This window comes from Rhineura floridana, chromosome 11, assembly GCF_030035675.1.
Source record: "Rhineura floridana isolate rRhiFlo1 chromosome 11, rRhiFlo1.hap2, whole genome shotgun sequence".
NCBI classification, from domain to species: Eukaryota; Metazoa; Chordata; class Lepidosauria; order Squamata; family Rhineuridae; genus Rhineura; species Rhineura floridana.
The window spans coordinates 19049110-19076113 of NC_084490.1; the positions used below are offsets into that span (position 1 = coordinate 19049110).

At 44.7% G+C, this 27004-nt stretch overlaps 1 protein-coding gene across 3 annotated transcripts in view; it reads left to right on the top strand.

Annotated features, from left to right (window-relative positions):
- The window catches only part of LOC133366001 (sulfotransferase 2B1-like), a 37735-nt gene that overhangs the window by 2585 nt on the left and 8146 nt on the right, over positions 1 to 27004 (top strand). Inside the window, exons 1-3 of one of the 3 annotated variants that reach the window (XM_061588598.1) lie at positions 12147 to 12237; positions 19832 to 20081; positions 25219 to 25427. In XM_061588598.1, coding sequence (XP_061444582.1) covers positions 19946 to 20081; positions 25219 to 25427 — 345 coding nt within the window. In that variant the 5' untranslated portion in view covers positions 12147 to 12237; positions 19832 to 19945. The other 2 variants (XM_061588597.1, XM_061588599.1) reach the window with 2 other exon arrangements.

Below are 27004 nucleotides of genomic sequence, written 5' to 3' on the forward strand. Positions count from 1 at the left end.
GTCATTTCCTGCATAAAATATTTTATAGTTACCTGATTGGAAATGTCCCATTCCCGTCCATTTTAGTTCGCTCGCACCAAGTATTGTAATGTTGATGCGTTCCATTTCTTGCTTGACAATTTCTAAGTTTCCCTGGTTCATGCGTCTCACATTCCATGTTCCTATTGTGTGCGTCGTAAAACTCCAGACTCTCCTTTCGCATCTGTGCGCATCAGCCTCTGGGCTTCCTTTTGGCTTTGACCCAGCTGCGTCATTAGTCACAGCGCTACTGGTACTTGTCCTTTGTTCTTCCCCAGTAGCTTGGTGAGTGCCTTCTGACCTGGGGGTCTCATCTTCCAGCACTATCTCGTGTTGCATTTTGGATACTCTGTTCATAGGGTTTTCATGGTAAGAGATATTCAGAGGTGGTTTACCATTGCCTTCCTCTGAGTTTGGATGCATCTTAGTCTGGTGTTTCAGCTTGACCATTCCGCCCTGGGTGCCCCTGCTAGGAGTCTAGCCTCTTGGTCTAGACTCCTGACGGCATTGCTCTCAGCTTCTTCAGCACTCTCAAACCCCCTCACTACGTTAAGGTGTGGGTCCTCATTGCTGCGTATAGAGGACTTCATCAATAATATTTGGGAGGGGGGGAGGATCACAAATGGTATCAAAACAAAGTTTTGTGATGCCTTAAAAACGAGCCAATTTTATTGTGGTGTAGGCCTTCGTGGATTATTAGAGTGTTAACGCAGATGCATGAAATGTAATCCTCAATTGTTGGTATATAGACGCAGGAGTTGTAAGGAACACAGGAGTCATCAGTGGGGTCAGAGGAAAATGAAATACAAGGAGCACCGACAGGGACAATTCATAGCTTCGGCTATGGGGCGGTATTTATTTTATTTATTTTTATTTATTTATTTAATTAAGCTTATATACCGCCCGACTAGCAACAGCTCTCTGGGCGGTGAACATTAAAAATACAATAAAAATAACACAATACAGTATATCACAATACGAAACTGTACAAAAAACTGTACAGTCTAAAATCAAAATATAATAATTTAGAATTAACAGGAATTAAAATGCCTCAGAGAAGAGAAAGGTTTTAACCTGGCGCCGAAAAGATGATAGTGTCGGCGCCAGGCGCACCTCCTCGGGGAGACCATTCCATAGTTCGGGGGCCACCACTGAGAAGGCCCTAGATCTTGTCACCACTCTCCGGGCTTCCCTATGAGTCGGAACCCGGAGGAGGGCCTTCATAGTAGACCGTAGTGTACGGGCCGGTTCATATCGGGAGAAGCGTTCCAACAGATATCGTGGTCCCGCGCCGTATAAGGCTTTATAGGTAAGTACCAACACTTTGAATCTGGCCCGGAAGCCAGTGCAAACGGGCTAGCACAGGTGTTATATGCTCAGACCGCTTAGTTCTTGTTAGCAGTCTGGCTGCCGCATTTTGCACTAGCTGTAGCTTCCAAATCGTCTTCAAAGGTAGCCCTACGTAAAGCGCATTGCAGTAGTCCAGATGCGAGGTTACCATAGCATGTACCACTGATGTGAGGTCCTCCTTACTCAGATAGGGACGTAGCTGGGCTACCAACCGAAGTTGGTAGAACGCATTCCGGGCCACCGAGGCTACATGAGCCTCAAGTGTGAGGGAAGAGTCTAAGATGACTCCCAGACTACGCACCTGTTCCTTTAGGGGGAGTGTAACCCCATCCAGGACAGGGTATATATCCACCATCCGATCAGAGAAACCATCCACCAACAGCATCTCAGTCTTGTCAGGATTGAGTCTCAGTTTGTTAGTTCTCATCCAGTCCATTGTCGCAGCCAGGCAACGGTTCAGCACGTTGACTGCCTCACCTGAAGAAGATGTAAAGGAGAAGTAGAGCTGCGTGTCATCAGCATACTGATGACAACGCACTCCAAAACTCCTGATGACCGCCCCCAGCGGCTTCATATAAATGTTAAAAAGCATGGGAGACAGAACCGAACCCTGCGGGACCCCACATTGGAGAACCCACGGTGTCGAGCAATGTTCCCCAAGCACTATCTTCTGGAGACGACCCGCTAAGTAGGAGCGGAACTACTGCCAAGCAGTACCTCCAACTCCCAACTCCGCAAGCCTCTCCAGAAGGATACCATGGTCGATGGTATCAAAAGCCGCTGAGAGATCAAGGAGAATCAACAGAGTTACACTCCCTCTGTCTCTCTCCCGACATAGGTCATCATACAGGGCGACCAAGGCCGTCTCGGTGCCAAAACCGGGCCTAAAACCCAATTGAAATGGATCTAGATAATACACTCCCTCTGTCTCTCTCCCGACATAGGTCATCATACAGGGCGACCAAGGCAGTCTCAGTGCCAAAACCAGGCCTGAACCCCGATTGAAATGGATCTAGATAATCGGTTTCATCCAATAGCACCTGGAGCTGGTCAGCAACCACACGTTCCAGGATCTTGCCCAGGAATGGAACATTGGCTACTGGTCTGTAGCTGCTGAAATCCTCTGGGTCCAAGGAAGGTTTTTTCAGGAGTGGTCTCACTGCCGCCTCTTTCAGACAGACAGGGACCACTCCCTCTCGTAAAGAGGCATTAATCACTTCCTTGGCCCAGCCAACTGTTCCTTCCTTGCTAGTTTTAATTAGCCAAGAGGGGCAAGGATCCAGTACCGAAGTGGTCGCACGAACCTGTCCAAGCACCTTGTCCACGTCCTCGAACTGAACCAACTGAAACTCATCCAACAAAACATGACAAGACTGTGCTCCGGACACCTCAGTAGGATTAACTGCTATTAAATAGGAGTCTAAGTCCCGGCAAATGCATGAGATCTTATGCTGGAAGTGTTCAGCAAATTTATTACATCGAGCTACCGATGTATCTGCCGTATCTTGTAGGCCTGGATGGAGTAGGCCACGAACCACTTTAAAAAGCTCCCGTGGGCGTGAGAGAGATGACTGAATAGTGGCGGCGAAATGTTGTTTTTTTGCCGCCCTCACCGCTCCTACATAGAGCTTAGTAGAAGCACGAACCAGCTCATAATTGCATTCGTCGGGAGTTCGTCTCCATCTCCGCTCAAGCCGCCTCCTGCAATCAATCAATCAATCAATCAATCAATCAATCAATACAGCTAGATTGTATGTGCAGAGTAAGCGCTGTGACTATGCCTGCCACTGAGGATTACCCATCATGCGTCTGATGAAATGGACTTATGGAGTTTTATCCAATGCTAGTCCTACTGAAAGTAGACTCATTGAAGTCAATGGACATGGCTAACATAGGCCCATTAATTTCAATGGATCTCCTCTGAGTAGGACTTAGGAGACAGCCTATGTTAGTCTACGCACAGACGTTTATGACATAACAACACTGGTCAGTCTTTAAGGTGCCACAAGACATACCACACATTTAAAATCACATTCTCCTGCTCCTCCCCATCCTGCAAACTGTAGTTCACCCCTTAAAGAGCTACAATTCCCGACAGCCTTAACAAACTATAGTTCCCAGGATTCAGGGGGCTTGTGCTTTAAACGTGCTTCAAATGTATGGTGTGTATGCAACAGATTTAACATGACACCTCCTCTGGAAACCAAATAAATGGGGATTTCTAGAGTCAGCAGTTTTATTTTAAGGGGGATGGGGGGAGAAGGTTGATTGTGAGCAATTGGTGGACCCCCTCCCCCAATGCAGCCTTTGCTAACCTAATGCCCTCCAGATATTTTGGACTACAGCTCCTGTCAGCCGTGCTGGCTGGGGCTGATGGGAATTGTAGTCCAGAGGGCACCAGGTTGAGGAGGTCTGGCTTAGTGTATGGTCAGGATCCCTTACAACAGATTAGTTATGCCTTTAAGGCAGGTTTCGTCAACCTAGTGTCCTCCAGATGTTTTCGACTCAGATGGGAGTTGCAGTCCAGAACATCAGGAATGCACCACGTTGGCAAAGGCTGCCTTAAAGGACTCTTCACACTGTACAGCAATGAATTGTATGGAGGAGAGCAGTGAGTTCAGGCCTGCTATCCTTATACCTGCCTCCTACATTGTCTCTATTCAAACCTAAGTGAACAGAATTTAACTTTTTTTTAATAAGTTGCAATTCAGCAATTCCATGTTGGAGTTTTTCCTTTGAGGTTCCAGGAGGGCCACCTTAAGGTCAGTAACAGAATGACCTGAGACGTTGAAATGTTCTCCTTTTGGTTTCGGAATACTGCCATTTCGGAGGTCAGTTTTATGTGCATTTATTCTTTTGTGCAGGGACCGATAAAAAAATGCAAGGCCAAAAGCAAATTTCTGCAATTGCCCTCAACAGGCATTCAGCCTGAATGGATGACAGCAAAACATATGTAGAGGTCCAAGCGGGGTCACGTGTGCCAGCCCCAACATCGCCCCCTCTCATCCGGACACACAACCCCTACTCCTTTCACTCTGCACGTTCATGTGTTTAGTGCAAAGGTCTGAAGGGGACTTTTAGGTAAATTGGGCTGAACATGCACTGATGCCTCATTATGATTAGGAACCCTGAATTTCCCAAACACACTAAGAACCCCCCTCAGACCTTCGCATGGTCCTCAATGCTGAAAAATCAAGAGGGTAGACCCAGTGTGCCCGGCAGACACAACATTAGGGTGGAGGTGATCAGCACAGAGCTACAACTGTCAGAGTGGTTTAACAATAAATCCCTCTTCCCAGAGAATTCTGGGAACTGTAGCTCTGTGAGGGGAATAGGGGTCTCCTAACAACTCTCAGCACCCTTCACAAACTGCAGTTTCCCGGGATTCTTTGGGGGAAGCCATGACTGTTTAAAGTCGAATAATATTGGAATAAATGTATGGTGGGAATATGGTCTAACTGATGGCAACACAGTGTTTCTAGTTTAGCTGTACTCATTTAGCACCTGGAAAGGGAGAGACAAAGTTTGGCTTCAGTTAATTCCTAAATGAAAAGAATCAACCTACATCATTAATTCTTGTTCAGCAATTTCACTCTGACATCTCCTTTTAACGTTCCTTTGTTGAAAAATGGCAACTTTCAGGTCTGCAGCAGAATGTCCTTGGAGATTGAAATGTTCTCCCATTTCTGAATGTTGCTGTTTTTTTAATGTCGGATTTGTGTCCATTTATCTTTCTTTTGCCTGGAGACAGACCTGCTAGCCCTTTGAAGAGAGGAGTGCCAATTTCTCTTCCCTCTTTTCCGATGCAGGTCATTATTCCACTGAGCTTTTAGAGACTCTTGTTGTTGGCATCAGCGTTTAAATGTTAAAGAGATTTTAATTTTAATTCTGTCCTTTTTATGTTCACTGTTTATCACCTCAACATCTACACACCCTGTTTGTCTGTTGTGCAATATAACACTTCTTTTAAAATATCTCTCCATCAGGTCCCTTGCCAGATTCCAAATAACCTTCATTTATTAACACTGTTTACATACGGACTTTCAGCAGGATGACCCCATTTTTTATAGAAAAGTTTAAAACATGGGGTCATCCTGCCGAAAGTCCGTATGTAAACAGTGTTAATAAATGAAGGTCATTTGGAATCTGGCAAGGGACCTGATGGAGAGATATTTTAAAAGAAGTGTTATATTGCACAACAGACAAACAGGGTGTGTAGGTGTTGAGGTGATAATGTCTGTCACAATCATCCTCTGCAGGACTCCCAAGTTGAGGGCTTATGAACGTGTGGCCATGATTTGTAATGCAGATGTGGCCTTTGAGCATTACAAATCAAAACTAGCTCCTCCGTTACCTCATAGGAACCCTGAAGAGACCTACTACTAGAGAGAGAGAGCCATGCTTGCCAGTTTGCAGCAAAAACAACTAAGCCTCTTGTGAAACCTTAAAAGAACACATTTATGACAGTGCAAACTTTTATGGACTAGAGAGCCCACTTCACAGATGCAGGAAGTCATCTTCAGTCAGCACAGAAATATATGGACATATATGCATGAGCATAGAGAATGCAAGGGAACCTCCAGGCCAGGGGAGAGCAAATGTGGCCCTCCAGTCCTCTCCATTTGGCCCTTGGACTCTCCCCAGGTCATAGTCCCCACCAGCTCTGCTCCACGCCTCTCTTATTTTTGAGAGCCAGTGTGGTGTAGTGGTTAAGGTGTTGGACTACGACCTGGGAGACCAGGGTTCAAATCCCCACACAGCCATGAAGCTCACTGGGTGACCTTGGGCCAGTCATTGCCTCTCAGCCTCAGAGGAAGGCAATGATAAACCCCCTCTGAACACCGCTTACCATGAAAACCCTATTCATAGGGTGGCCATAAGTCGGGATCGACTTAAAGGCAGTCCATTATAATGTGTCGACATCTGAGCACGCCTCTTGCTTGCCTGGATGAAAGATAGAGAGAGGTGTGTGAATGTGCTTAGAAGCTAGTCAACTGTACAAAGGTAAAGGAACCTCAGCTAATAGTCTAGCCACTGCATTTTGGACCAGCTGAAGTTTCCAGTTTGTCTTCAAGGGCAGCTCCACATAAAGTGCATTGCTATAATCTAGCCTGGAAGTTACTAGAGCAGTGGTTCTCAAACTTTTTTGGTTCATGGCGCACTGTAAAACATATAAACATTTTCTGGCACACCTTGTTTACAAAATTAAAAATATATTAATATATTTTAAACTATGAATAAAAATAACTATACAAATGGGTTTCTTCTCATTTTTAAAATATACTTTCATAATATTTGCGGCACACCTAGTCACCTCTTGCGGCGCACCAGTGTGCCACGGCGCACTGTCTGAGAACCACTGTGCTAGAGCATGGAGGGCTGTGGCCAAGTCATCTCTCTCCAAAGGGCACTGTAGTTGGTGAACCAGCTGGAGCTGGAACAAGGCACTCCTAGCCACCAAGGCCACCTGAGCCTCCAGTGACAAGGTTGGATCCAGGAGCACCCCCAAGCCACAGACCCCCTCTTTCCAGGGCAGCGTAACCCCATCCATGACATGCCGATGTGACTGCTAGCCGCACAATCACCATAACGTGTTGGTTTCACTCTAAGTAGGGCATCTTTCAAAAACCACAGTAAAATAATATCTTTATTAGGACCAACTAAACGGGACAGTGAGCAAGTTTTTGAGTTCTACAGAACTCTTCTTCCTGTTGGATATTAAACCCACACACAAGGAAAGAGGATGGGGAGAGGTGAATCATACTTATATAATTTCAAGCTATCTTGGTGAACTTGTTGGTGGGAGAGGGGATTTACCTGTAATTGTTACTTACTTGTTAACCTGGAAGGCACTATGCAGTTTTGTCCATCTCTTGTCACATGGATGCTGTCCAGATAACATTTGTTTGTTATAAAATAAATAAAGGAGAGAAGGAGAAGAAGCTGGGCATGACGTTGAAGCTCAAATTCTGCAGTTTGCAAAAGTCTTAAAATGGAGGACAGGATATGTGAGGCTGACTAAGTGAGATCAGCCTCTGCTAGGCACGAAGCAGGTTTCAGGTTGCACCAAACACCCCAGAAGAAAGAAACTATAATGGCTGTTTCGCCATGAGAAATTACTGTATTTTCCTTTCCTCCTGCTCTCTATGCGTTCAAGCTTAATGCTGGAAATAGACCTGAGCCCTCCACTCTACCCACTAAAGAGAACACAAACTTGCATTAAAGTTTCCATATATTGTATACTAATCTATATGTACAGTTGAAAATCATTTAAGGCACATGACTTCCCCCAGGAATCCTGGGAATTGTTGTTTACCCCTGACAGAACTACGATCCCCAGCACCCTTAACAAACTACAATTCCCATTATTCTTTAGAGAAGCTTTAAATGCCTTTGGTTTGGTCAGTTTAAGCCAGGACCATTGACCCACAGAAAAAAAAGATCAGGGGCCATACATGTGTAATGAGATGTCTGACAGAATGACAATAGGTGAAGCTGTCCCCATAGTTGTATTTCCATACTGAAAAGGGTTAACCTGTTGAATTTCTGCTGCCACACTGCTATTAAAGGCACAAGAGGCCTGCTCTTCTCCAGTGCCAACAAAGACCTCAAGTTTCATGAGTTGTATACAGGGCCAGCACCAGGTGTGACTGGACCCCTGGGCACCAGCCTGCCAGGGCCCGCAGCACCATTTGCCCCACTGCCCCCTCCTGATACAGCTGTTGTGAGGCTTTTTATAAGCCCACCCGCCCCACCTACCTCTGGCGTCAGTGTGCATTCCCCAGGGACTATGTGCACAATCCTGCCATCACCTAAGATGGCGGCAGAGGCATCAATCCCTTAGGGATGCCGCCGCCACGATCTTGGGTCATGGCAGGTATGCGCATGCATCATGTAGGGTGCCCACACTGCCACACTAACATAGCAGGTAGGTGAGGCAGGTGGGCTTATTTAAACCCATGCTGCCTGTATGGGGGGGTGCCTGGGAGTTCCCATATGATGTGACGATGCCACTGATCACAGAGCGGGCTCCACCCTAAGGCGGGGGCCCTGGAGGTCCCTGTGAGCCACAGGAGTCCTCTTCGGCCAGGGTACAACCTGGCTGCACAGTGGCGCCGAACCTGGCTGTATAAAGCAGTTATGTTACTGCAGGTCTTTCATCCATTTATCTTAGGCTAGCAATTCTACGCTCAGTGCAACATCAGGCATGTTATTTCAGGTGGGGGGCAGAGCGGGTCAACAGTGATTTACTGCAGCTGTGGTTCAAATGCCCATACTTGGGATAAATTCATTTTGTTTTGTTTTTTAAGCAAGAAGTGTATTCTAGGAGCATTTGTTGTGGTTTATTTATGCCTCATAATAACTACAGCAATGTTATCAGCACAGGTCAAACAGTCTCTCTTTTCAGAGAGGAAAATTGTTTGACAAGAAAAGGACCAGCATCAGATTTCAGGGGGTTCTCAGCATGGTGCAGCCAATGCCCCCTAAAATATATACACCTTACCCCCCCATGTGATCAGGCAGCATTTTTTTCCTTCTGTCACCATGGCGGCAGCAGCAATACCACTCACTGCCCTGCATTGTTTTAGCAGTGCTGCTTTTCAATGAGAGCCAAATTTGATTCCCATCTGCAGTGGCTATCTACCATCTTAATATACCCAAAATCAATGCCTTGGCTTCCAGACCTATGAAACCAATAGTTTTCTATTGAGCTACAGCACAAATCTATAAATTTGTTAGCCAGGGCACTGCATTTTGGGTAAATTAAGATGTTGTGTGCCTACTGTGGATATCCATTCAATAGTGGCACCCCACACACACCCAGTGCTAAAACAGCCATCTGGGGTCTTAATGGGAGAGCAGTGAGTGCCAGGACAGTCAGGTTGGTGAGGGGTCCTTCTGAGTCCCTGGGGCCCTCAGCCAGTTCCTGACCTAGGTGCCAGACCTAGTCAAGAATATATCCATTTAAATGTTTATACCTGCAGCAGTCACTCACCAACAGTTCTATGATTTTTCCCTATGGGTGAGAAACAATTAATCACCCCTTCCCCATGCTGCTGCTACAGTCAAAACAGTCTCCTGCCCCCAGGTGCATTCCCCTTTTTTAAAAACTGGATCACAACACAGGACTACACTGCAGGGTTCTTATGGGCCAACATGGCTGCCTTCAACTGTCAATAAATTCTTGTTCAGCACTTTCTCACCAGCAACTCCCTTTGACATTCTTTTGTTGAAGAATGGCAGCTTTCAGGTCTGCAGCAGAGCATCCTTGGAGACTGAAAATTTCTCTCACTGGTTTCCAAATGTTACATTTTTTAATGGTACCTTTCCATTGATTATTCTTTTGCCTGCAGACTGACCTGCCTGTCTAATGTAGATAGGGTTGCCAGGTCCATGGCCTGAGACTGATCCTGTATCTTTAGGAGAAGATAAAGTCAGCCAAGTGCAGGTGTTCTTGCAACTCTGTAATGGGAAAAACCACAAGGTGGAATTCTCCCTTCCCCCTCCACAACTTTTAAAGATACAGAAGACCTCCTGGAGGCCGGACCTGGCAACCGAGAGGTCTTCTGTATCTTTAAAAGTTGTGGAGGGGGAAGGGAGAATTCCACCTTGTGGTTTTTCCCATTACAGAGTTGCAAGAACACCTGCACTTGGCTGACTTTCTCTTCTCCTAAAGATACAGGATCAGTCTCAGGCCATGAACCTGGCAACCCTAGATGTAGAGGGCAGAAGGGCCAAGAAATCTAGGTCTGTGAAGGAACTAAGAACTCCGGAGTGCCTTTTGCCACACACGGACATGTGTTCCTTCATTAGCTGGCCCACATTTTTTTCTGTGTACCGAGAACCCAAATCCCACATGAATATTTCAAAATTGGAGGAGCCATGGAAATACAATACCAAATGAGTGTGCATGTTACATGATCTAAACTGGAGGGGGGGGAAACTGGAATAGGCCAGGAGGCACAGGTCATTATCTCTCCCACCTGCTACTGGCCAAATGTGGTGTGTGGGTGGAGCCACCCAGCTGTCAATCACAATGACATCAGGTGACTTTTTTTTGCCAGCACACTTTGAAATCAAACCTTGTAGGCAAATGTGCAGCCTGCAAAGTGCCTTCAAAGAGTTCTGCAGGACCCAATAGTTACCTGATAGTCGAGAAGCCCTTGCATAGGGCTTTTCAGGCATCTACAAGCCCTTTTTGGCTGAACCCAGTCCTTACCTGCGCCACTCCTGATGTCATATATATGATGTCAGATGTGGGACAGGTGGGCGTGGCCTCTCAGGATGAAAGGGGAGGGTTGGCAGCCAGAAGTTATTTGGTTTAAAATGAAATAGAAACAGTTCAGTAGTTCTATTTCTTAGCAGAGTATATATTTTGCAAAGTGGAATGAGAATTAACCAGCCCACCTTCCCCTCATACAGACTAGCTGAATAAAAACAACAGAGACAGTTAACACCTATAAATGGGAAGTTACATCACAGTAAACAAGCATAGAGGTGTCCCCAAATTCTGGCTAGAAGGGACATCTCCCTATTAAAGGCATGCAAACTTGTTATCCCAACAGAAATTCCCCACCCCTTAGATTCCCTTAGATTCTAATCTAAGGGCGAGGCTTTTAAAATAAGGCATGGTGTTTTTTACACCTCTAATTGATGCAATCCCACTTGGAAGAGTCCATTCCCAGATAACCCAGTTATTACAATCCCAACTTCAACTATTGTTATGATTATGATTATTTTGATTATTAGTTGCTATTCACCCTGATGTCCCTGGGTGGGTTAGAACAGTTTAAAATACATCTTTAAGAGACAATTAAAAACAACTTAAAAACAACTGTCAACACTAGATCAGAATGAATATTATGGGATGAGCCCATACTAGAATGAATATCACGCGAGAGCACAAGAATATAACAAGAGCCCTGCTGGATCAGACCAGTGGCTCATCTAGTCCAGCATCCTGTTCTCACAGTAGTCAACCAGATGCCCATGGGAAGCCTACAAACAGGACCTGTGTGCAACAGCAACTCTCCCCTATTGAGGTTTCCAGCAACTGGTGTTCAGAAGCATACTGCCTCCAACAGTGAAGGTAGAGCATAGTCATCAGGGTTAGTAGCTATTGATAACTTTATCTTTTATTAATATGTCTGATCCTGTTTTAAAGCCATCCAAGCTGGTAGACATCACTATCACTACCTCCCATGGGAGCAAATTGTATGAGATATGTGGGTGATGGCGGTGACATTGAAATCAGAATCGAGTTTGTCTTTGTCCAAGTGTAATCAAGAGTGACTCTTGGTTTCCATCAGGACAAAAGTGAGGCTCTGTCTAGTCCACATAGGAATCAGAAGTGTCTAGATTTGCACCAAAGACAGATTTCTTCTTCTTCTTGGGAACCTGAGATTGTAAGACACTACAATCGAGAATGGCTCCAGATTTACCCCAGTGGGAGCCAGGATCCATCTCATTCCCTATTCTAATACATTTACCCAAATAAAAGAACAGAATTTGGCTTAGGCCCAGAGTAATTAGGAGCTGCATTAATTAATCCCAGAGGAAAGATCTGATCCTCTTCTCATTTCCCATGTAGGAGGTTCATTTCTTTGGCTTAAAAAAAAAAATTGTTCCTATTCAGTTTCTCCACGGCTATATTCTGTAGTGTGGAAACACTGCTAGAACTGTTGTGTGCCTTCTCTAGCGTGGGAAGTGTTCTGATCTCTGTCCAAGATGCCAAGGCCCAACCCTGCATCAGCCTCATAGCGTGCAACACCCTTCAGAGTGAGTCAAGTGGCTGCATACCCTTAGGGACAATCCTGGAACTGTGACAACTCTAGGGATCAGCTAGAGGAGTAGCTGTGCACAATTCAGGTAAGCTGAGAGAAGAGATGGCACAGGTGTGCATGTCATTATGAGATGAGGGAGGGCAGCCTTTCCAGACCTTGAGAAGAGGAGTATAAAGAGAGAACGGCTAGATTTGGTACTGCTGTTTAACCCTGGGGCTCTTGGGAAGAAGCAGAGAAACAAGAGACTGGACAGGTGCGTACCTTTTGGAAGACTGGATAAAGCAGGGTAGGGTGGGGTAGGGGGGGGTAGGGGGGTAAGAAGGTGGCAAAGTAGTGTGTGTGGCCTGGGAACTGGAGGACTTCAGAAAGAAAGAAAGAAAGAAAGAAAGAAAGAAAGAAAGAAAGAAAGAAAGAAAGAAAGAAAGAAAGAAAGAAAGAAAGAAAGAGAAGTGGGAAGGAAATGTAAGGCAGAGAGCACAAAACTAAAGAGGAAAAAGGAAAACAAGAAACAAAGAGAAAGGACGGGGAGGGAGAGAACGGCAAGGCTGAGGGAAAATAGAGGAAGGAGGAAAGAAGAGAAAAAGAAAGAATGAGAAAATAAACAAGAAGATGGAAGGAAAGAAACAAATGGGGGAAAGAAAAAAGATGGGAATGTATAGAGAGATCAAAAGGGAAAAGGATTCTTAGGCTGCATACACACCAACCATACATTTAAAGCACATTTAAAACACTATTTTTTTTCGCCCAAAGAATCCTGGGGACTACTTTACCCCTCACAGAGCCACAGTTTCCAGCGCCCTTAAAAAACTAGTTTGCAGAATTCTTGGGGGGGGGGATGTGCTTTAAATGCACTTTAAATGCATGGTGTGTATGCAACCACAGAGGAAAACTGGGAGAATGTTTAGTGTAAGGGCTGGGGAAGGGCAGTAGCTCAGTGGTAGGGGATTTGCTTTGGTCCCCTGGATGCAGAAGGTCCCCAGTTCAATTCCCGACATCTCCAGTCAGGGCAGGACAGACCCTTGCCTGACACCTTGGAGACATGCTGCAAGATAATATGGAGCTGGTTGCACCCACGGTCTGACTCAGCGTAAGGCAGCTTCCTATGTGGCGGTCCAGATGTTGTTAGACTGCAACTCCCACCCTTTCTAGCTATCAATCATGCTGGCTGCGGTGGATAAGAGTAGGCCACAGGCTACCCACCCCTGGCTTATATATACCTGTCAACTAGATAAAGAAAGGAAGAGGGGTGTACTTAAAGCTGGATAGATACTAAAAGATCAGTTACAGAAATTAACACATGGTCATCTCTTTTTTTTTAATTGTATAACAGAACACATACAAAGAACACACATTAACGGAAGGACACCAGAGAAACACATATCCCGTCTAAGCACACACAGGAAAAAGATCTTTCCAACTGAGCACAGACAGAACGTTAAGTTGTTTCAAAGGACCAGGTTCAGGTGTGGTTATCAGGTTAAGAGCAAGCATCAGTACAGGATAGGGATTCAGGGAAAGCACAATTCGTGACTCTGTGGCTCATCAAAACGAGTGATGGGCTAAGAAGCGGTTGGGGTTTACCTAGGGTAGAGTTACTATAAAAAAGGAAGGGCAACCAATTGTCAAAGAACTTGTCATGTTGGATTTCCTCTCTAGCCAACTTGCATTGTTGCGTCAGTGTATCAACCAACGCCCCGTGCCATACCCTAAAATACCAGTTCAGCATACTAAAGTGGCGACCGTGGAATGCAATTCCTATGTGGGCAGCCACATTGAGATAGGTTGTTAAAGCCGTAAAGAAAATTGTCATCTAAATTCTAAACAAATCGGGTTAGAGATTATGGGAGTGGTAGTCCAGCAACATCTGGGGTTTCACTTTTGCAACCAGCTACCCATATAGATTGTGCTTGTCTGGAATCGGAGGAATGGAAGACTGTTTCTGACCCTGTAATCCTATTCAGTAGCACTTTAACTTGCTTTCCTCCAAAACATCCCCTGTGCAATTTATTTTGTATGCTCCTTGTCTAGGATGCCTTCAGTTTCCTAATCTGTGCAATGGGAGGCAGAGCTGAGTTTGGTCTACCTTTGATAAGGGTGTTTGTGTTTCACTGGGTACAAACTCCTATGTGAAAGGGACTTGTAACTATCTGGCCCCTAAGGTTCCAAAGCTCTTGGAGAAGCTAACAAATCCAGGCATCTTGCTGGCTCCTCAAGTTTAATTATCTTTTCCCTCAAGTTAGTTTGGGAGATGTTACTGTGAGCACTGTGCTTGGGAGCTGCAAAGACAAAAATAGAGCTGGTGTATTTATTTTGACTACTGTAGGTTAGCTCCTAATTTCTCCAGGGAGCAACATTCAGGAGACCAAGTTGCCTGGTTGCTTTAGATGTGCAGCAGTTTATAATTGGAGAAATAGATGACTTTGTGTTGAAAAACCTGCCTTCTCCATCCTCAGAACTTTCCACAAATCCCCATATCCAAAGCAAAAGAAAACTGACCTTCAACTAATGGTGCATATGGATCAATTGCCCTTGTATTATTATTATTATTATTATTATTATTATCATCACCATCATCATCATCAACAACAACACACACACATTTGTGTTTTTCTACCAGTGTTTCCCCAAAATACATTAGTTTTATTAGTAGAAGTTTTGTTTACTTTGATTAATTGTCCTTTGTCTGTTTTGTATATATCTTGCATTATTTGTTTTAAATAATAAAAATGTAACAGATAAAATTGTCTTTTATCCTGTTATCCTGAGATAACAGTCACCCAATAACTCACTTGGGTGAAAAAGCCCACTGTTGCTGGACTAGATGAGCTTTTGGCCTGATCTGCAGGGCTCTTATGATGTTTCTATAGTAAGTTCGCTAACTGTTCAACTAATCCCTGCAGCTGTGCCTTTAACAGCAGCCTGGGGCTAGAACAGTTATAGATAACTGATCTATTAATTCCAGTCTTGCTTCAGACCTGGCCATGGCACTGAAACTGTCTTGTTTGCCCAAAGTGATCATATTTGTCAGGAGAGAGATATGGGCAACTCAACCCTGCTCATTTGCCTTGATCTCTCGGTGGCTTTTGATACTGTTGACCATGGTATCCTTCTGGAGCGTCTTAGGGAGGTGGGGATTGGGGGCAATGCACTTCAGCGGTTCTGCTACTGCCTCCAGAGCTGTTCCCAAAAAAATAGGTATGGGAGGTTACTATTCAGCAGCACGGGAGCTGTCTTGTGATGTTCCGCAGGTTTCCTTCTTGTCCCCCATACTACTTAACACATATATGATGCTGCTGGGAGCTGTCATCAGGAAACTTGAAGTATCATCAATACATGTATGACATCCAACTGTATCTCTGTGTTCCATCTGAATCAGGAGAGGCAGCTGAGGTGTTAGACAGGTGCATGGAGGTGGTGATGGGCTGGAAGAGAGAGAGTAAATTGAGGCTGAAACCTGAAAAGACATGAGTTGTTGTGTGTCCAGAGTTCTCCTGTCTGAGAGGTAGGAAGATGGCCTCTTCTGGACAGAGCTGCACTCCCCTGGAAGGAGCAGGTCTGCAGCTTGAGGGTACTCCTGGATCCAACCTTGTCATTGGAAGCTCAGGGGGCCTTAGTACCTAGGAGTGCTTTTTTCCAACTCCAGCCGGTTTGCCAGCAACAGCCCCATTTGGACAGAAATGACTTGCCCATTGCACTCCATGGTCTGGTAGCTTTCAGATCAGATTATTGCAATGCGCTGTACGTGGGGCTGCCCTTGAAAATGAATCAGAAACTTCAGCTGGTCTAAAATGCAGTGACCAGATTACTGGCTGGGGTTCCATTTAGATCTCATATAACTCCTGTTGCATTGGTTGCCGGTTCATTTTTGGCCCAATTCAAGGAGCTCACATTGGTGTTTAAAGCCCTAAATGACTTACAGGTAGGTCCCAAATATATATGAGACTGCCACCTTCCCTACAGAACCACTTAGGTGTTGAGATCAGCAGAGGGGGCCCTTTTGGTAGTTCTGCCATCCTCAGAAGCTTGGGGGAGGGGGATGGCCCAGGAGCTGACATTTTCTGTTGCAGCCCCTAAGGTTTGGAACTTCCTCCCCACAGACAGAGCTTGGAAAAGTTACTTTTTTGAACTACAACTCCCATCAGCCCAATGCAGTGGCCATGCTGGCTGGGGCTGATGGGAGTTGTAGTTCAAAAAAGTAACTTTTCCAAGCTCTGCCCACAGAGGTGTGTCTGGCAACTTCACTGTACAGTTTTCGGCGAATGCTGAAGACACACGACTCTGGCCTTTGACACCTGAGATGTGTACAGTAGGGCCCCGCTTTTCAGCGGCCTGCTTTTCGGCATTCCGCTAATACGGCGGTTTTCAATTTCAGTTCAATTCAATAAGGCCCCACTCATACGGCACTTGTTCCACTTTTACAGTGTTTTTCAGGCATCAGGCGCCATTTTATTAATGGAGTTCCACTTTCGGCGGGTTTCTCTATTAGGCGGGGGTCTGGAACGTAACCCGCCGTATGAGTGGGGCCCTACTGTATTTTAGGACCCACTCTATTTTTTTTTTATGTTGTGATTTTAGGTTGTTTTTAATTGTGTTTAAATATGCATTTTGAACTGTTATAACCTGCCCTGGGACCTCTGGGTGAAGGCAGGTAATAGATTAGATTAGAACAAATAAATAAATAATGGGTCATGTTTAGCTCCCTCCCATGATGAGCTTCAGCTGCTGATTTTAGTACGTCAAGCTGCTGTTAAAGCCACAGGGACAGGCATGGCCAATTTTTTTCCTGGTTGGTCAGCAAGCCTATGCCCAAGCATACCAGGCCTATGAAACAACTTGGGTGAGCTTTGCATGCGTGCAAGATGAAGCAATTATTCTGATTTATCTGGAATAACAGCCATCCTGCTCACCCTGGTTCTGAGGACACAGCCACCAATATGAATAACAATCCCCACCCTCAAACTTATTTTGGGTGAAAGGGAAAATCCTCTTATTTGCTACATTTTATGACTCTGACTGTGTGGGTACAAATATAAATAATCTGTTCTAGGTGAACTTGAATGTGTGGCTGCATACACACCATCCATTAAATTACATGACTTCTTCCAAAGAATCCTGGGAGGTGTAATTTATTAAGGGTACAGAGAACTGTAGCTTGGGTGAAGCCATGTGCTTTAAATGGATGGTGTGTATGCAGGTCCTCCCTTCCTCAGTCCTAAATTCTCTAAATGACCTTAAGCAGGTTGTTCTGTCTCCTAATCTACCCCACAGGATTGTTTTGAGGATAAAAGGGAGGGAGGGAGAACTTTGTATGCCCCCCTGAGCCCCTTGGAAGAAGGGTGGTATTGAAATATAACTCATAATTGTTCTCATACATTGGAGAAATGCAACAGAAATCCAGCAACAACAGAGATGAATTGGAAGCAACCAAGATGACCTGATGCAACAGAACTCCTACAACTTTAATAGCTGTGTAGAAGAGTGAATTTCAGCAGAGGTCTAGCTGCATCATGACAAGCTATACCTCAAATCCCTTCTACACAACTATCAATGTTGCAGGAGCCCTTCTCTCTTTTGTACATGGCCGCCCTAAAGCAAGGCCAGATGAGTAAATCATACAGTGACACTGTTGGTCACCCCCATCTTGGGGCAGCTGTTTGGGACTCATAGATGGATTACTTTGATTGATTACTTTGTCATAAACAACACAGTAGTTGTTTTCTTTTGGCACATTACTTTGTGTCATGGAACCCAGTTGGGAAACACTACAAAAACTTTTACTCCTGAAGTTTGCTCATGACAAGTGTGGGAGGAGGCATCTGATCAGGTCCAACTGGCATTGCTGGTTTCTTTGAGCCCTGTGATATTATTAACTCCTGATGTTACCAATATGCTGTCCTGTACATCTGTCCTCCCTGACAGGGATGAGAAGATGCCCTTGAGGGGAACTTGATTTGATTACTGGAGTGGAAGAAAGGGAGACGTGTGATGTGGTTGCATATATCTTTAGAAGCCTCTCTGACACAGTGCTTATTGTCACTCCACAAAACTTAGCCAGGGGGTGTGAATGTATGGCTAAGCTAGATGTGACTTGGGAAACTGAGCCACTGCCAGTCAGTTAGACAGTATTGAACTAGATGGACCAATGGTTTGACTCAGTATAAGGCAGCTTCCCGTATTCCTGATTGGCAAGGGCACTTCTAGGCTGTCATTGTTTTGGGGTGGGATTCAATCACATCCTGGCAAATTCATGCAGCAATATTATAATTGATTGGGAGGTCTTGCAAAACAAACCCACTTCTCAAAAAGGTTGGGCTATCTGCATGAAGAAAGGTGACAGGGAAAATGCACTGGAAAGTGTGGGAGAACACTTGCTTGATGCAGCACCTTCTAATGTCTCCACAAACAAATCAGGCTAAATGCTAGTTGAACAGGTTATCTGGAAGCAACCTTAGACAGATTCATGGAGGTTACTCAGCAGCTGTTGGCCACAATAGATCCTCCACATTCAGAGGCAGTGACCTTGGAATACCAGATGCTGGTGGCCATCAACAGGGGCAATCCGTTGCCTTTGTGCTTTTTGCCTTTATTCTTCCCAGAAGCATCCACTGGAACAGAATGCCAGACTAGATGGGACTTTTGATCCGATCCAGTAGGGCTCCTTTGCTTTCCTAATGAAGCTTGAAAATTATGGGCTGTACCTAATGGACTTCCATGGTTTGTAGGAGAGATGACATTTAAATGGACTTTATAATTTATTGTATTCCCCCCTCCTCCCCAGTAAAAGGATAATAAATTATGCCAGGGCATTGTAGTAGACAGTGAATAGGGATTGGGAGGGGATTCAATTTAGTTTGCATTTAAAGGTGAACCTACTTAATTCACACTTTCCAAAACTATGTGCTATAGCCATCCTTCAAAATTCGCACATCTCTAAACTTTGCAGTGTAGTTATCCAGTCAAGTAATGTGTACAAAAATCCCTATACTGAAGTAAAGTGTACAGAAAAATGCATATATTAGTGAAAATAAAAGTCAGTGATGCATTACTTTAGGGGAAGTTGCTTTAAAACGGGTATTTTCAGCAAAATTGCACACAAAACTGTGTGTATATTAGGAGAAATTTGCACTAAAATGCTGATGAATTTTCACAAGGTCCTAAAAAAATTACGAATGTGTACAACTGAACTTAAGGTTGGAAAAATAAGAACTCGAGAGAAACCTAAATGGACAGATTTGCCCATCTCTAACAATGTATGATCCAGTGAGATCTGTGGAACACTTCCAGAAGAGCTGTTTATTGAGCATTCATCCTGATTTGTCTGCAGGGAGATTAGGCAATGTTGGCTACTTAATGAGAATTCACTGTGATTGGTTTGCGAGGAGGTTAGATGACCAGTGGTGTCAAAGTAAATGTTATTTCAAATTTTCCACTGCATTTCCCTGTCACTTTCCTTATTGTAATAAGCCTGACCTTCTGGGGAAGCGGGTTTGTTGCCTAAATCAGCTTTAAGTGTGTTTCCTGAATTTGCCAGTACGTGATTGAATCCCACCGAAAAATAGTGCCAGTCTGGAAGCACCCTGAGTTCCCTGCTCACCTGGTCTATTTCCATTGCCACCCCACATGATTATATTCTCTCACCATCACACCTGATATTTCATAAACTTTTTCCTCTCTTTTAGAGGAACCATTGACATCTTCCAGCCACAGAAGATCTTCATTTGAATCCAGCCTTTTCCAGGCAAATTCTTCCTCCAGTTAACGCCATTCTAGTTATCTGCTGCCCACCCCCCAGGATGTTCAAGGAATATTTCCAGTACAAGGGGATCAGCTTTCCTCAAATCATCTACTCAGAACAAGTGCTGCAGATGGTGGAAAATAATTTCCAAGTTCGAGATGATGATATTTTCAACGTTACCTACCAAAAATCAGGTAAAGGAGTTCACAGGGGAGGGAAAGTGACCTGTGTTGGGGATTACCTTTCTTACTCTCCCAACAGGTAGTGCTCAGTTTCTTTAGTGAGAATTGACCACTGGGGGATCTTTCTGAAAAAGGCAGAAACACAGACAAGCTGGATGTAAAGCAATAAAACACTTTAATTCTGCTCTCATCCAACAAGCTTGGCCTATGGTTAGCTTGGCAAATGGAGACAAATGAGGGTGGAGATGTAATTACTCAGAAATCATTTTTTCTGAGAAAATTTCTGAGATTTTTCTTTTTCTCATCCCCCTAAAAAAGGCCACTTTGCAAAAGTGAATGTTCTCCACCACATTTTTTTTTTTGCTGGCCGCTGAGATTCCCACCCCGCTGCACAATGCCTCAGAATAATGTGAGGTGCTGGGCATTGCAGAGGGTGCAATAAGTTTATCTATATGCCGAGACCTGTAAATCTAAACAGATCAGGAGCCAGGGGATGGAGAGCCAGAGGCTTTGATTCAATATGGGAGAAGACTCTTTACAGCAATATAGGAATTTTGTTATTAAGTGCTGCTTCTTTCTTATAATTTTTTAGTTGTATTTTGCTTACACTACTTTAACTGTTTGAGACCACATGCACACTATTCATTTCAGGTGTTAAGACTGGCAGAAGGTGCCCTCTTGGTAGTTCTACCACCCTCAGAAGTTCAGGGGTGGTGGTGGCCCAGGAGAGGACATTATTTTTAAGTTGTGAAACTTTCTCCCCACAAAGGTGTGTCTGCCATCTCCACTGTACAACTTTCGTCTTATGCACCTCTTCACCCTGGCTTTTGAGATGTATATTTTCAGAACGCTCTCTCGTTGTGATCGTAATTTGTTTTGTAAACCACCTCTGAAACCACTTACCATGAAAACCCTATTCATAGGGTCGCCATAAGTCAGAATCGACTTGAAGGCAGTCACTTTTTTCAATAATATATTTTATATTGTTGTGACCTGCACTGGGACCTACTGGTGAAGTGTGTGTAACAATAACAACAATTTAAAGCACTTTTATACCACTCTAACAGTCACTGCTTCCCCTAAAGAATCCTGGGAAATTTAGTTTGTCAAGGTTGCTGAGAGTTGTAGGAGACCCCTATTCCACCTCACAAAGCTATAATTCCCATAGTGGTTTAACAATCAATCCCTCTTCCCAGGGAACTCTGGGAGTTGTAGCTCTGTGAAGGGGAATAGAGGTCACCTAACAACTCTCAGCACAAATTACAGTTCCCAGGATTCTTGTGGGGAGCAGAAGGCATGACTATTAAAGTGGTATAATAGTGCTCTAAATGCATGATGCAGATGTGGCCTTAGTTTAACCAGTCAACTAGTTTACTGAGCACTAGCACCCTCATACCTGACATTGCTTGGGAATCCCAAGAAATCAAAAAAATCAGTGCAGTTTTGAAATCAGTGGTTATGATCAGTGCAGTTTTGAAAGGTTCAGCTATCTTGATTCAAAATGGCATCCAACTGTATATTAACAAAAGGACAAACTCTACTCCTTGATCTCAGGAGCCATAATGCAAATTTTGGTTATAATATCTTAAGAAGCTTCCAACTGCACAGCAAACAGACTTTCCAAAATCTATAGTAGATTCATCGTGATTTGTTTGCAGACAACATTGGCAATTTAATGAGCATTCACTTTGATTTGTTTGTGGAGGTGCTAGACAATGTTGTGGCAATGCAAGTGCTATCCCACAATTTCCACTGCATTTCTTTATTGGAAAAAAAGTCTTTCGGGGAAGTGGGTTTGTTGCACAAGAGCTCCAAATTGGCTTTAATTGTATGAATTGAATTTGCCAGTATGTGATTGAACCCCACCCCAAAATAGAACAGTCTGGAAGAGCCCTTAATTGAACCTTTGTGAAGGGGCAGAATGGAGAGTGAAACAGATCAACAGATCAACAAATAATGCCACCAGATACAGCTTATAAAATTATACATGGTTGGGGTGGGAGAATTTATTTATTTATTTATTTATTTATTAAATTTCTATACCGCCCCATAGCCGAAGCTCTCTGGGCGGTTCACAACAAATAAGCATCTGAAGTACAAGTAAAAAGCCATATATAACACAAGTTAAAAATGAATTAATTAAGCAAAAAATGTAAACATAATGAAACACATAACTAACTGCAAAACTCAATACTAAATATGAAAATGGTAAAGATGTGAAATTGGTAAGAATGTTAAAATGTTAAGATAATTAAAAGTCAACATATTAAATTATTTAGATGATTAAATGTTTGAGATGTTTAAAATGTTTAAAATGCCTGGGAGAAGAGGAAGGTTTTTACCTGATGCCGAAAAGATAGTAGTGTTGGCGCCAGGCGTACCTCATCAGGAAGGGTATTCCAGAGTTCGGGGGCCACCACTGAAAAGGCCCTTTTTCTCATTGTCACCCTCCGGGCTTCTCTCTGAGAAGGCACCCGGAGGAGGGCCTTTGATGTTGAGCGCAGCGTACGGGTAGGTTCATATCGGGAGAGACGTTCCATCAAGTATTGTGGTCCCAGGCCGTGTAAGGCTATTATAAGTTAAAACCAGCACCTTGAATCGGGCCCAGAAACATAAAGGCAGCCAGTGCAAGCGGGCCAGGATCAGTGTTATATGTTCAGACCGCCTGGTCCCTGTTAACAGTCTGGCCGCTGCATTTTGCACAAGCTGTAGTTTCCGAACCGTCTTCAAAGGCAGCCCCACGTAGAGTGCATTGCAGTAGTCCCAATTTAGAGGTTACCAGTGCATGGACAACTGAAGCAAGGTTTTCCCTGTCCAGATAAGGGTGTAGTTGGGCCACCAGCCAAAGTTGGTAAAAAGCACTCCGTGCCACCGAGGCTACCTGTGCCTCTAGTGACAGGGATGGTTCTAAAAGAACTCCCAAACTACGAACCTGTTCCTTCAGGGGGAGTGCAACCCCATCCAGGACAGGGTGAACATCCACCATCTGATCAGGAGAACCAGCTACTAACAGCGTCTCAGTCTTGTCTGGACTGAGCCTCAATATATTCGCTCTCATCCAGTCCATTATCGCAGCCAGGCATCGGTTCAGCACCTTGACAGCCTCACCTGAAAAAGATGAACAGGAGAAGTAGAGCTGCGTGTCATCAGCATACTGATGGCATCGCACTCTAAAACTCCTGATGACGGCACCCAGCGGCTTCATGTAGATGTTAAAAAGCATGGGGGATAGCACTGACCCCTGCGGAACTCCATATTGGAGAGCCCAGGGTGTCGAGCAAAATTCCCCAAGCACTACCTTCTGGAGACGACCCATCAAGTAGGAGCAGAACCACTGCCAAGCAGTACCTCCAACTCCCAGATCAGCGAGTCTCCCCAGAAGGATACCATGGTCGATGGTATCAAAAGCTGCTGAGAGATCAAGGAGAATCAACAGAGTTACACTCCCCCTGTCTTTCTCCTGACAAAGGTCATCATACAGGGCGACCAAGGCCGTCTCCGTGCCAAAACCAGGCCTGAAACCCGATTGAAATGGATCCAGATAATCGGTTTCATCCAAGGGCGTCTGGAGCTGGTCCGCAACCACTCTTTCTAGGACCTTGCCCAGGAATGGGATATTTGCTACCGGCCTGTAATTGTTAAAGTTTTCTGGGTCCAGGGAAGATTTCTTCAGAAGTGGTCTCACCACCGCCGCTTTCAGGCAGCCAGGGACCACTCCCTCTCGTAATGAGGCATTAATCACTTCCCTAGCCCAGCTGGCAGTTCCAACCCTGATAGCTTTTATTAGCCAGGAGGGGCAAGGGTCCAACATAGAAGTGGTTGCACGCACCTGTCCAAGCACCTTGTCAACGTCCTCGAGCTGCACCAATTGAAACTCATCCAAAAAATCATGACCAGACTGTGCACCGGATACCTCATTTGATCCCACTGCTGTAACATTGGAGTCCAAGTCCTGACGGATGCAAGAGATTTTATCCTGGAAGTGCCTAGCAAATTCTTTACAACGGGCTTCAGATGGATCTATCATGTCCTGAGGACCAGAATGTAACAGCCCTCGGAGAAAATGAATAAAGATATTTTTTTACTCTCTCTCTCTCCCTCTCCCTTGAATAATACTAGAACTAATTAAATTGCTGGGCAGTAGATTTAGAACTGACAGAATAAAGTATTTATTTCTAGACTGCATAATACTTACGGGATTTTCTGCCATAAGATGTGGCCACTGGCTTAAACAGCTTTAGAAGGGCTCCTTCTGGAAGGACAGGATATAAATCTAATAAATAAATAAATAGAAGGATGATCAGTTCAGATAATTCATGGGGAATAGGTCTATCAATGGTCTATAGCCACTGATGAAACCCCCATGTTCAGAGGCAGTGCATCTGCAAATATCAGTTGCTGGGGGGTGGCAGCAGCAGTTGCCTTCATGTCCTGGACTGGATAGACTTGTGGTCTGATCCAGAAGGGCTCTTCTTATGTTCTGCTGGAGGGAGAAGCTGAACCTTCTGAATGTCCACCTCTTTAACCTGATGATTAAAGGTGCAGCAACCTTTGTTCTGGACTGAACTGAGCAATCATTCATTGAGAACTGGATTCTGGGAATGGATTATTTCAAGTCCTGTTGGGAGCTAATTAGAAATGCAACAACAGTTGAAACTAAAGGAGGGGGATGCTGAAAAATGATCCTGGTAACCATAGTCCTATTGAACACCTGGCCTCACCAGTTCTTGGCAATTCCATCAAGCTATCAGACAACAAAGTCTAGTTTGAGTCAAGGCAGAGTCATGGGGAACCTGTGGCCCTCCAGATGTTATCGGACCACAATTCCCATCATCACAGACCATCAGCCATGCTGGCTGGGGCTGATGAGAGTTGGAGTCCAGCAGCATCTAGCTTTAAGGTAATGAGGTTAAATAGGGATATGGAACAGTGCTGTAGTTTGAAGGCACAGGATGCATCCACCTTGCTGAAGATAAGCAGGTCCAGGTCTGGTCACCTGTGAACCCCTGTAGGCCAGCCTGACTTCTATTGAGGTGGGATATAAATTTAAGAAATAAATGGAGAGGGAAATTTAGCTTGTGGGCAAGTTGGAGCAGATATTTACAGATTAAACAGTGCTTTCTTGGGATGGTCTGGGGCTCTTTCTCAGGGACCGTGTGGATGCTGGAAATTTTAAGTCTCATCCGTAGCAACGGTGACCCCAGCTGGTGCCGAACAGTCCCCAATTGGGATCGAGCCCCTTGGTATGAGACGGTGATAGGATACAGAACGGCTTTGACCAATAAGTCACCGCGCATTATCAGCTCCCACCTGCCGGCACAGCTCTTCGCAAAGTCCTTCTTCAAATCCAAAGCCAAGGTAAGAGAGATGACATTATCAAGACACACTTCCTCTTAACGTCATTCTCATCATCACGGCTTTCTAACAGCGAACTCCAATGGTTGAGTGCTGACAAGATGGGAGCCCAAACAGGGCCACTGAGGAATAAGCGGGAGATATCAGTGTGCCTTGGAGAATCTCAAGGTATGCAGAAGTGCAGAACATTTAAAAAAAAAAAACAGTTGCGGGAGGGAATAGCCCAATGAGGACAGAGTAGAGCATACTCAGCTCAGTGGCCTCTAGGGGCCACAGAATGTTGGGTGTCATTTGGGAAATTATAATGGGAAATGGGGGTGGGGAGTTGGAACTGGCCTGCTTGAACGCCTTACAGCTTATCAGAGGAAGGCATGGCTGGCTTCAGCACCTTGGACAGCTCCTTGAAAGTTCGGGCTAAAACCCATAGCGGATTCCACTGCCCCACTGACCTGGAGCCACCACTGCCTCCAGGTGTTATTGGATTCCATCGGCTATGAGCCCCAAGCAGCATGGCCAGTGGTCAGGGATTATGGGAGTTGTGGTCCAGCAACATCCTGAGAGTCACACAGGTTCCCTGTCCCTGTGTTAGAAGGAGAGGATCAACTGTAATGCTTTGTTGCAGGTTCCGCTTGTACAGGGCTTAATTTTACTCAGGGCTCAAGACTTGGAAACTGTTGTCAGTCTGAAGGTTCAGCTCTGTAAGCCAAGAAAAAGGGGCATCTGCTGGGTCACAGTCTCTCATTTTGGAAATTAGTTGTTACAGAGCAATCTGGTAAAGATGGTTTACTCTACCCCCATTTATCAATGGTATTAGGGACATAGGGATTCTGCCTTATGCTGAGTCAGACCTTTGGGTCCATCTAGGTCAGTACTGTCTACACTGGGGGTCAGGAATCTGTGGCTTCCAGATATTGGACTACTACTCCTATCATCCCAGACCATTGGCCATGCAGCTAGGGCTGTTGGCAGAGACCTGCAGCAGCTCTCCAGGATTGCAGGGAAGATTTTCACCCAGCCTTGCCTGGCGATGCTGGGGACTGAATTGAGGACCTTCTGCACACAAAATAGATGCTCTGCCATGGAGCTATGTCCCTTACCCATATTGAAGATTTGGAGGATATGTTTGTATATGTGTAATTTGCTGGTGCATTTTACTTTATACAGTCCATCCACTCTTTTCATTCAGGTGGTTCTGTTTGCATATGTGCCCATTCAAGTGCTTTGATCTGTGGAACTGGTACTGTTACAGGTGCTGCATGAAACTCATTCTACACTTGTATGAAATCGTTCTTGTAGTGTGGCAGCACCTGCTCTTTGGAGCTTCCTACGTATTGACATGAGGCAGGCACCTCTGCTGTATTCTTTTGGGGACCTGCTTAAAACTTTTTTGCTTAGGCAAGCCTATCCAGACATGTAGATGTTGATGTGTTTTAACCTTTTTAAGCTGTTGCTGTTTTAATTATTTTAACCATTTTTTTAATTACCTGTTTTTAACTGTTTTATTGATCGTTTTATTTATTTTTTGTAAACCGCTTAGAGGTTTTCTAGTCAAGCGATATATAAATTTTGTTAAATAAAAA